Raw genomic sequence first — 11,232 nt, forward strand, 5'->3', positions numbered from 1 at the left:
GCGGCATAAGGAAAAATTCGAGAAAGAAAGATCGTGTTGGATGCATCAGTTAGAAGAATGTAAGAGAAAAATCATTCATTATGTTGATATCGAAGAGGGGCAAAGAATTCTGATCATCGAGAGAGCAACACACAGAAGGGCGAGAGGCCTTTTTGAGGAATAATCTTGGTGATCATCAGGCTTTGTTAAATGACTGTCATCAAAACGTAGGAAGGGATAGACTTCAAGTTCATCAACTGGCAGAGCAAACCTCCTATGTTATTAAAAATCAGTGCGTATGAATGATCTCTGAAGGGCTAGACTTTGTTTCATGGTGTTTAAGGATATTATGTTGATCCGGGTTGTGTTTAAACCTTTTGATTTTTGTTGTTTTCTTGAAGTTTCGGCAAATTAATTCCAAATTAATCATTTTGAGTCATCTAAATCTTTGAAATACGTAATGATCTGATTCATGCAGTAACATGATACGTAGGCAACCTCCAAAGGGTCCGATCAGAATTTCTTTTTCAAAACTTTTTCTTTTTAAAAAAAAAAGGATAATAAGCAAAGCAAAGATGGGATGAAACAATGGCCTTCTGAACCCATGTTACTATGTGATTTATAAGTGTGTGATTGATTTATAAAATTGTCTAACCCCTAACAAGTTTGTTCATTTCACATCAACTCTAGTTAGCTTTCGGTGGTTGGTTTGTTGTAAATTGGCATCGCACCCGTACTTTACCAGGTCTAACGTAAGAGCGTCAATGACAACCAATACTGAAACTATGGTGAATCCAGCGAATACTCCAATTGATTCAACAACAAGAGAGACAGTCACTGTTGAAGAAAATCGGACGTTGAGACATATTATGGCACAATTGTGGCAAGCCTGGGCCAATGTACAAGAATCACCAACATATATTCCTGGTTTTGCTGATATCACTAGTATCCGATCTTCATCTTCTCATGTCCCAATATCAGAACCTTTCTTCCCCCCAAGGTATGGTCCATTTGATAATTGTGGGGCCGGGCCATCAACAACACGTCCTCAAGGCATGCGATTTAGGAATACTCCCACTGTCACAACAGCTGCACCGGTCTATACACTCTCACAACCGACTGTGACGCAAAGAGCAGCTCAAGAGGGACAGTTCACCACTCATCCGGAGCAGTACTGTACTCCTAGGATAGCATTTGGGGGCCCTAACTCTGTTCAATTCGGCTCCCCCATTGATGTTGAGAGGCCCACTCCAGGCACAGAGCAAGAAGAAAAGTTGAAAAAGATTAAAAGCATCGAGCAACACATGAAGAGCATGCAAGGATTAGTAGGGCACAAAAGTGTCGCATTCAAAGACTTGTGTATGTTCCCAAATGTCCATCTGCCACCTGGGTTCAAAACCCCTAAGTTTGATAAGTATGATGGACACGGTGATCCCATAGCCCACCTTAAGAGATACTGTAATCATCTTCGCGATGCAGGGGTAAAGAAGAATTGCTCATGGCTTATTTTGGTGAGAACCTGACTGGTGTTGCCTCAGAATGGTTTATAGACCAAGAGATCTCCCACTAGCACATATGGGATGATATGGCTCAAGATTTTGTTAGACAATTTCAGTATAATGTCGACATTATGCCAGATCGTAATACATTCTCCAATACAAGAAAAAAAACAAGTGAAAGCTTCGGAGAATATGCTATCAAATGGAGGGAAAAAGCATCCCGAGTCAAGCCCCCATTAAATGAGCAAGAATTGGTTGATATATTCATAGAGGCTCAAGATCCTGACTACTTCCACCAGCTCACAGCCGCAATGGGAAGACCGTTTCACACAGCAATAAAAATTAGGAAATGGTCGAAAGTGGTCTCAAAACAGGAAGAATCGTGAGCTAGGCAGCAGTCAAAGCTACCACACAGGACATTCAAGGTGGTTTAACAAGTTTTGGAAATCGTAAAAGGAAAGAGGAAGTTATTTCACTAGCATCAGGGTCAAGGGGAGCTCAGAAAAAGTCTAATTGTCCTTACACATCAATTCAAGAACAACTTAGCTATCCTCAGCATTACGACCCTTATGCCCCTCAATATCCAGTATCTCCATCTCCGTACACGGTCTTAAATGCTCAATCATATGTGCATCCTCCCAATCGCCCATATTTTCGGGCCCCATCTCAAGGAAACTTTCACCGCAATGGCCACCCTATCAGGTCCCTTACAAATCTCCTCTTATGCAGAATTATGCTCAAGATTAAGCACAGAAAAAGAGATTCACTCTATTGGGAGAGTCGTACTCCAGCTTGTTTCAAAAGTTAAAAAAGCTAGGAGTGATTGAGTGTATCCCACGACATTGTCGGAATCCAAATGCTCCAGGTTTCCAAGCCAATGAAAGATGTGAATACCATTCAGGAGCCCCAGTACACAACGCTGATAATTGTTGGACCTTGAAGGGAGCAATAGAGAAGCTGATCGAGCATGGAGTTGTTGTTGTGATAGAGATCAAAACACTCCCAATGTGACCAATAACCCACTTCCAGCTCAAAACAACTTAGTAGGTATGGTTTTGATGATCAAGAGTACAAACTCCTCAGCATAATGGGAAAGTTGTTTAGGAAGATCGGGGAAGAATACAAGTCAATGAAGAGTTTAGAACCAGTTGCATCTCTGAGTGTGGAAGGTGCCAATATTGACACCAAAGTCTTGTGCATCTCGGGGGTTTCAAAGGGGATTGAAGTTCGAGCAGCTATGCCAGAGTTGTATGTATCAAAAGACTTTTCATTAACACAACATGCCCAAAGTTGCTTGACCAATTTGAAAGAGCCTATTTTTGTTAAGCCCGTTCAACAGCGTCCAATAATTGATTCAAAGGCTGTCCCTTGGAACTATAACAAAACCGCAGTGGTTTATCGAGGAAAGGAGATTGTCGAAAAAGTTGATGAAGCGGGGGGTTTGACACGTTCTAGAAGATGTTATTTTCCAAAAGAATTAAGAAAAGGGAAGATGACTGAAAATATCCAAGTACCACTAAAGAAAGCAGTTAGTGAGGAAGAAAATGTAGAATTTCTAAAAAAGCTTAAGGTTCCAGATTACTCTGTCGTGGAACAATTGAAGAAGACGGCTGCACAGATTTCACTGTTGTCTCTACTTTTGCACTCAGAAGAATATCGTCTTGTGTTGAATAAGGTTTTGAATGAAGCACATGTGCCAAAAGAGACCACAGTAAATCAGTTGGAGAATATGACCAAGCGCGTCTTCGAGTCAAACGTCATCACTTTCACTAATGATAAGTTGCCCATGGGCTGGACACAACAAAGCTTTGCATCTTACAGTGACATGTGAAAGTTACTATGTAAAGAGGGTCATGATAGATGGAGGGTCAGGGGTAGACATATGTCCTCTTTCTACGTTGCAAAGCTTGAAAGTTAACACTGACAGAATTCGCCCCAGTAATGTATTTGTGCGAGCTTATGACGGCTCAACGAGGGATACCATTGGTGAAATCAAGTTAAACATGACAATTGTGCCAGTAGTCTTTATGATTGTGTTCCAAGTAATGGATATGGAAACATCTTATAATTTTCTACTAGGGAGGCCATGCATCCACATGGCTCGAGACGTCCCATCAACTCTACATCAAGTTGTCATGTTTGAATACAAAAATAAGGGAATCACTGTTCATAGGGAAGATGATTCACCTATTTACAAAGATCCATCCGTCCCATACATTGAGGAAAAAGAAGGATGTGATTCTGTTGTTTACCAGTCTTTTGAGGTTGTATCATTCGATCGCTTTAAAAAAGGAGAATCTATCATCCAATCATGTATCTTCTCTTCCGCTTTAATGGTAGCAACGACGATGCTCAAATATAGTTATCAACCCGGTAAAGGTTTGGGAGTATCTTCGCAAGGAATCAAGGATCCGATTACTCTTTTAGGAAACCAAGGCACCTCTGGCCTCGGATACAAACAAATCAAGAGAAATGGAGATAAGGCTAAGAACCACAAAAGGATTGATTGGTCGTTGCCATAACCGATTCCCCATATTTATCATTCTTTTATCAAATCGTAGGGTCCAGAATTGAAAGATTCATTCACTCTTGAAGACATTGAAGAAGTTATTGAGGATCTCAACAGTTGTTTTGTGAAGTAAATATGGTCCAAGTTGGTGAAGGTACAAGTCATGCCAATATACAGCTCGTGGGCTCATGTGTTGAGTTAAGCAATTGGGAAGCCACTCCTTTTCCCATAAGGAAGGAGTCGTGGTAGTTTGTTTTGCTACTCTTTTGTATTTTGTTATTCTCAGGGTTGTGGCCCGAATAGTTCAAAGTATTTTGTTATTGTCAACCCTTCTGTCCCTTTTTGATGTCAATGATATGAAATTTCAGTTTCATAGTAAATTGTCTTTTTCCCTCCCTTAATTCTTGTTCTCTATTTTTCAGTTATGTAAATGCCGGCTTTGATAACATGACATGCATGCAGAATTCACTCCCTGATTTCAAAGAGTTGTTTATTCTTGAATCACCAAGTCAAGAGGTGGAATATGATGGAGAAGAGGCTTTTAGGGAAATTAATAGGGAACTGGAACAGTTTGAGCACAAACCAAAGCCTAATTTTAGTGAAACTAAGACAATCAATTTGGGAAGTTCTAAGGATGTTAAGGAAATAAAAATAAGTCTACATATCAATCAGGAAATTATAGAGGCAATAATACAACTTTTGTTTGAATACAAAGATGTATTTGCTTGGTCTTATGATGACATGCTAGGTTTGAGTGTTGATTTAGTGGTTCATACGTTGCCTGTTTATCCAGATTTTCCACCCGTCCAACAAAAAAGAAGGAAATTCAAACCGGACGTGAGTGAAATAATCAAGGAACAAATAATGAAACAACTGAATGCAAAGGTTATCCAAGCTATTAGTTACACTACTTGGTTGGCAAATGTTGTTCCTGTGCCGAAAAAGGATAGAAACATAAGAGTTTGTGTTGACTATCAAGATTTAAACTAGGCTAGTCCAGAAGACAACTTTTGATTGCCAAATATCCACATCCTAGTTGATAATTGTGCAAAACACGAGATGTAATCTTTTGTGGACTGTTCTGCGGGGTATCATCAAATCTTGATGGATGAAGAGGACGCTGAGAAAACTGCTTTCACCACTCCATGGGGAACTTATTGCTACGGGGTCATGCCATTTGGTCTTAAAAATGTTGCGGCGTCTTACATGAGGGCTATGACCACCATGTTACATGATATGTCGCATAAAGAAATTGAAGTATACGTCGACGACGTAATCATTAAGTCTAAAACACAAGTTGATCATGTGCAAGATCTGAGAAAATTCTTGGAAAGAGTGCTAAGATATGACCTCAAGCTTAATCCAGCAAAATGTGCATTCAGATTTCAATTTGGTAAACTTCTGGGTTTTATTGTCAGTAGAAGGGTAATCGAATTGGATCCCTCCAAAATAAAAGCCATTTGAGATTTGCCATCCCTGAAAAATAAGACCGAAGTCATGAGTCTACTTGGGAGGTTGGACTACATCAGCAGGTTTATTGCTCAACTCACAACCACATGTGAGCCCATTTTGAAACTTCTGAAGAAGGATGCTGCTGTCAGATGGACAGAAGATTGTCAACGAGCTTTTGAAAAAATCAAGGATTATTTGTCCAACCCTCCCGTGTTGGTACCGCCTGAACCTTCCTAACCTTACAACTGGCACTGAGACTTTACTTTTTCAAGCTGAACAGGCCTCTCTTTCTATATTCAGTAACAAATAATTCCTTTGGGTGTATTCTCGGTCAACATGATGCTACAGGAAGGAAGGAGCAGGGTATCTACTACTTGAGCAAGAAATTCACTAGTTATGAGGTCAAGTACACCTTTTTGGAAAGGACGTGTTGCGCCTTAACTTGGGTAGCTCAATAGTTAAGACATAACTTATTGTCCTACAAAACTTACCTCATATCAAGGATGGATCCTTAAAAGTACATCTTTCAGAAGCCAATGCCAATTGGCAGACTCGGGAAATGGCAAATTTTGCTCATTGAATTTTACATTATATATGTCATTCGCACTGCAATGAAAGCCCAAGCTTTGGCAGATTACTTGGCAGAGAACCCAGTCGATGTGATTACGAACCATTGGATACATATTTTCCTGATGAAGAGATTAACTCAATTAAGGAAGTAGGTTCAAATGGAAATCAAGCCTGGCAATTGTACTTTGATGGAGCAACCAACACAAAAGACACAGGGATTGGGGCAATTTTAATATCGCCCACAGGGCAACATTACCATGCAACAGCTTGACTTCGTTTCTTTTGTACAAATAACACGACTGAGTATGAAGCTTGAATCATGGGTCTAAATATGGCAATAGATTTGGGTGTGCAAGAATTAATTGTGTTGGGAGATTCTGATTTGCTTATCCGACAAGCTCAAGGCAAATGGAAAACTCGAGACCTCAAGCTCCTTCCATATAGACAATGTGTGGAAGATCTTAGCAAAAGGTTCATGTACATCGAGTTTAGATACATCCCCATGTTCCATGATGATTTGGCCAATGCCTTGGCTACTTTGGCCTCAATGCTTCCCTATCCTGGAAACACTTACATCACCCCATTAGAGATTCAAGTTCGGGACCAACATGGCTATTGTAATACAGTGGAAGCAGAACCTGATGGTGAGTCATGGTACTCAGACATCAAGAATTTCTTGAAGACAGGGAGATGCCCCGAACATGCCAATAGAAGCCAAAAAAGAACTATTAGATGTCTGGCTAATGGTTTCTTTTTGAGCGGGGATGTTTTGTATAAAAGAACTCCGGATCTGAATTTATTGAGATATGTGGATACTGAAGAAGCCGAGAAAATTATGAATAAAGTGCACGCTGGGGTATGCGGACCACACATGAACGGATATGTCCTTGCAAAAAAGTTACTCTGGGCGGGGTATTATTGGCTTACCATGGAAAGGGATTGCATTCACTTTGTGAAAAAATGTCATCAATGTCAAATTCATGGTGATGTCATTCATTCACCTCATTCAGAGTTGCACCCTATGGCTGCTCCTTGGCCCTTTGTTGCATGGGGAATGGATGTAATCGAACCAATTGATACAAAAGCCTCTAATGGACATCGATTCATTTTGGTTGCGACTGATTACTTCACCAAATGGGTGGAGGGGATAACTTTAAAATCAGTCACTAAGAAGGCGGTCGTGGATTTTGTTCATTCAAACATTATTTGTTGATTTGGTATCCCAAGAGCTATCATCACAGATAATGCTGCAAACCTCAATAGTAATCTGATAAAGGAGGTATGCGAGCAGTTCAAAATTGTGCACCACAATTCTACTCCATACCGACCAAAAGCCAACGGAGCTATGGAGGCAGCCAACAAGAATATCAAAAAGATTCTCAGAAGGATAATTCAAGGCACTAGACAATGGCATGAGAAGCTGCCTTTTGCACTTTTGGGATATCGCACAACAGTGCGCACCTCGATTGGTGCAAATTTTTGGATGTATGGAACTGAGGCTGTGATTCCAGCGGATGTTGAAATTCCATCTCTTCGAATTATTGTCGAGGCTGAAATTGAAGATACTGAATGGGTCAAAACCCGAATAGAGCAACTCGCATTAATAGACGAGAAACGATTGACGATTGTCTGTTTTGGTCAGCTTTATCAGCAAAGGATGGATCGTGCATACAACAAAAAGGTTCACCTAAGACACATTGAAGTAGGTCAACTGGTCTTAAAGCGCATTCTCCCGCACCAAGAAGAAGCCAAGGGAAAGTTTGCCCCAAATTGGCAAGGTCCATATCTTATCAAGGAAGTATTGTCCAAAGAAGCCCTGCACCTTACTGATGTGGAAGGAAAAATCACGGGCATAATTGTTAATGCAGATTTAGTCAAAAGATACTACATCTAATGCATTCTAAGGTTCTGCGACAATTTTGGGGTTGAAAGAACAAAGGCACCTCTTCAAAAAAAAATCTCTCATTGAAAATTCTGAACTACGTTTGACCTGATTCCGATACGTAGGCAACCCTTTAGGGGTTCGGTCATATAAAAAAATCAGTTTTCCAGTATTTACAGAAAACTGGGGCATTGTTTTAGTTTTTTTTTATATAGAATAATGTCAGATTGTAATTCTGTTTATTCTGGCAACCGAATTTTTGATCAAATCTGAAAATGATATTAATCATCAAAGGCAACATCGAAAAAAAGAGAAAAAAAAAACTTATGAGTGAAAACCCTTGGGGGATACCATAAGTAAGTAAAAAAAATATGAAAGAGTCTTATCGGTGAAAACCTTCATAGGCATCATAAGACGAAAAAATAATAATAAAATCTTATAAGTGAAAATCCTACGGGCACCTTAAGATAAAGGGAGAGAACGTCATGAATGAAATCTGCAAAGATGATCATTTGTCGACACCTCTGCATAAAGTGCACATAGATCAATTGATGAAGACTCAGATTTTTAGAACTAAAAAACTCAAACGGATCAGGGGGCAAGTCCAAGTGCATGTCATGGTTCAATCAAAGTCGACATATGCCTCCAGATAAGTTCTCTTTCTCATTTTTAAAGGAATATCCTTCATTAAGTTTATAGTCTTCTTGATTTATCTTTCATACTCTTAAGTTTGATATTTGTTTTTTTTCTCTTTTCGATATAATCTCTTGACAAAATAAAGTAAAGAGTGCAAAGCTTACTACGGGTTCCCAAAAGTAAAGCTGAGTATCTGAGTTGACAAGACATTGAACAATGACTAAAAGCACCTCAGATCTTCACTGAAAATTCATGAAGGTCATCATTCTTTAGGACATCCCTCGCACCATGATACTTGGTAGTACCAAAAGATCAAGGCCCCTGGTTAACAAAGAGGGAGCTTCAAAGGTTGCTTAACCAAGGAGTTGTAGTAGAGTTGGAGAAATTAGTCGTGAGTATGGTCAAGTCGTTGGAGAACCAAGGCCACAAACCAACCACCACTTTAAACTAACAATTTTCTCTTTCATTTGCTCAACACAGAAAGGAAAAAGAAATGCAGGGTTACAAGTCAAAAAGGAAACATCACAAAAAGGAAGATCTCCAAAGTCTTCAAATGTTTGGTGTTTCATCTCATGTTGCGCGCATTTTTGCCTATCAATGCGAGAGTTTTGGGAAATACGCTCCAATCTGAATTTCGTGCAATACACACACGTCCTATATTCATGGGCAATACGCACCATCCTTTGTTCATGTGCAATACGCACCTGTCTGAATTTCGTGCAATACGCACCAATCTGAATTCCGTGCAACAAGCACACATCCTTTATTCATGGGCAATACGCATCATCCTGTGTTCATGCGCAATACGCACCAGTCTGAATTTTGTGCAATACGCACCAATTGGAATTCATGTGGAATACGCATCAATATGAATTTCGTGCAATACGCACATATCCTTTATTCATGGGCAATACGCACCATCCTTTGTTCATGTGCAATGCGCACCTGTCTGAATTTCGTGCAACAAGCACACATCCTTTATTCATGGGCAATACGCACCATCTTGTGTTTATGTGCAATACGCATCAGTCTGAATTTCGTACAATACGCATCAATCTGAATTTATGTGTAGTGCGCACCAGTCTTTATTCACTTGCAATACAGATCAATTCTCTATTCATGGGCAATACACACCATATGCATATCTGGAGCAATACGCACCAACATTCGTAGGTTATACACACCCTATTCACATTTTGGGGATACATCCAATCTTAGGACAATGCGTCTTATTGGAACTCTCAGGGCAACACGCCTCACTTAACCTATTCATTCTAGGGTTATACTTCCTAGTTCAAGATTCTCATTTTTTTTCTTCTTTTCTAAAGGAAACATATTCTTCATGGGTTTTCCATTTTGTGATCTTGAGTTTTGTGTTTCAACAACCAACTCAAGTTAAAACATGCACTTAAGAATGATCCACCAGCTGCCAAGACAGCATGAAGATCGATCTCAAAGATAATGCACAGAGCAAGTGAAATATCTAGATAAGATCAAAAGAAGATACATCAATTAGGGATCTTGTAACATTTATAATGTAGAGAGACATAGTTCTCTAACTCTTTGTTTTGTAACTATAGGCAGTAGATGATGACAAGCAATATGAAGCAATCTTTTGGCCACCGTTTCAGATAGTTTCGGCTATCAAAGTTTCTCGAACTACAGTGATCTGATTTCCTTTTAATCAAGGTTATGTAGGCAACCTCTGAAGAAAGGTTCGCTCATCTTTTCCAAAATGTCTTCATCGGAGTTGAAACAGTCCAAAATTAGCCACTTCGTTCACTTTCTTTACTTGAAAACTCTTCATGTTTTCAACCAAAGAGGGGCATGCTGTGAATTATTACTCCTATAATATTTTAGTAAGGAATATTATTTTTATTTGTATTTTGGGTATTTATTTTTATTATTTTATTGGCTCAAATGACCCAATTTTGTTTAAATTAGGCTGATTTAGATCAATTCTGATGGACCTTTGATTTTGACCTGGGGGGGGAGGAATGGTCAAGATTGAATCTCAACCATTCATGATATTTTGATCCAAGGGCTATTATTGGACCCAAACAAAAATACAAAAATCCAAAAATTAGCATTTTTTTATTTTAGATTTTTTGTTTTTCTTCTTCCCCTTACTACCATGCCGCCAGCCGGCCACCGCTGCCGCCACCACCTTTTTGGGCAAAAAAATCTTTAAAATTTACCATCTTTTCCTTTCACCCTCCTCTACCTAAATCTACAAACCTTTCATCCATATCTATAGCCAAACTCCGTATATCTAAGGAAAATCAAATATAAATTTTTACTTTTTTTCTTAGATTTATAAAGTTCTGGTCATTCCCATCCCAAACCCTTTACATAAATGTGTAGAGCTCTTCAAGGGCTATCATTAAATATAAATTTTAAGTACAAAATCCGTCAAAAAAATTTCGGCAAAGTTTTCCGGCGACCTTCATGTTAGGATCGAATTCACGCACACACACTAGATGAATGAAGAACACAAGAACTTTCAAGAAAAAGAGATGACAGATCTAGAGAGAGAAAGAGAAAACCCAATATTTCGTGGTAACACCCCGTGAGTAAACTTCCACGGCGGTGAGGTATATTTATATTAATAAATCAGAGTATTTTTGGTTATCGAGAATAAATAGGAAAACCTAAAATAGAGAATAAATAAGAAAGCCTAAAATAGAGAACAAATAGAAAACCTA

The 11,232-nt window shown here is 39.1% G+C and overlaps 2 protein-coding genes across 2 annotated transcripts; both read left to right on the plus strand.

The window, feature by feature from the left end:
- The first annotated feature begins 743 nt into the window (after positions 1 to 743).
- Positions 744 to 1,502, plus strand: LOC107032730. Its single transcript, XM_015234301.1, has one exon. The coding sequence runs from the start codon at positions 744 to 746 to the stop codon at positions 1,500 to 1,502; it is 759 nt and encodes a 252-aa protein (XP_015089787.1).
- Positions 1,503 to 7,354: 5,852 nt separating this feature from the next.
- LOC107032731 lies at positions 7,355 to 7,903 on the plus strand. Its single transcript, XM_015234302.1, has one exon. The coding sequence runs from the start codon at positions 7,355 to 7,357 to the stop codon at positions 7,901 to 7,903; it is 549 nt and encodes a 182-aa protein (XP_015089788.1).
- The last annotated feature ends 3,329 nt before the right edge of the window (positions 7,904 to 11,232 follow it).

This window comes from Solanum pennellii, chromosome 10, assembly GCF_001406875.1.
Source record: "Solanum pennellii chromosome 10, SPENNV200".
Taxonomy (NCBI): Eukaryota; Viridiplantae; Streptophyta; class Magnoliopsida; order Solanales; family Solanaceae; genus Solanum; species Solanum pennellii.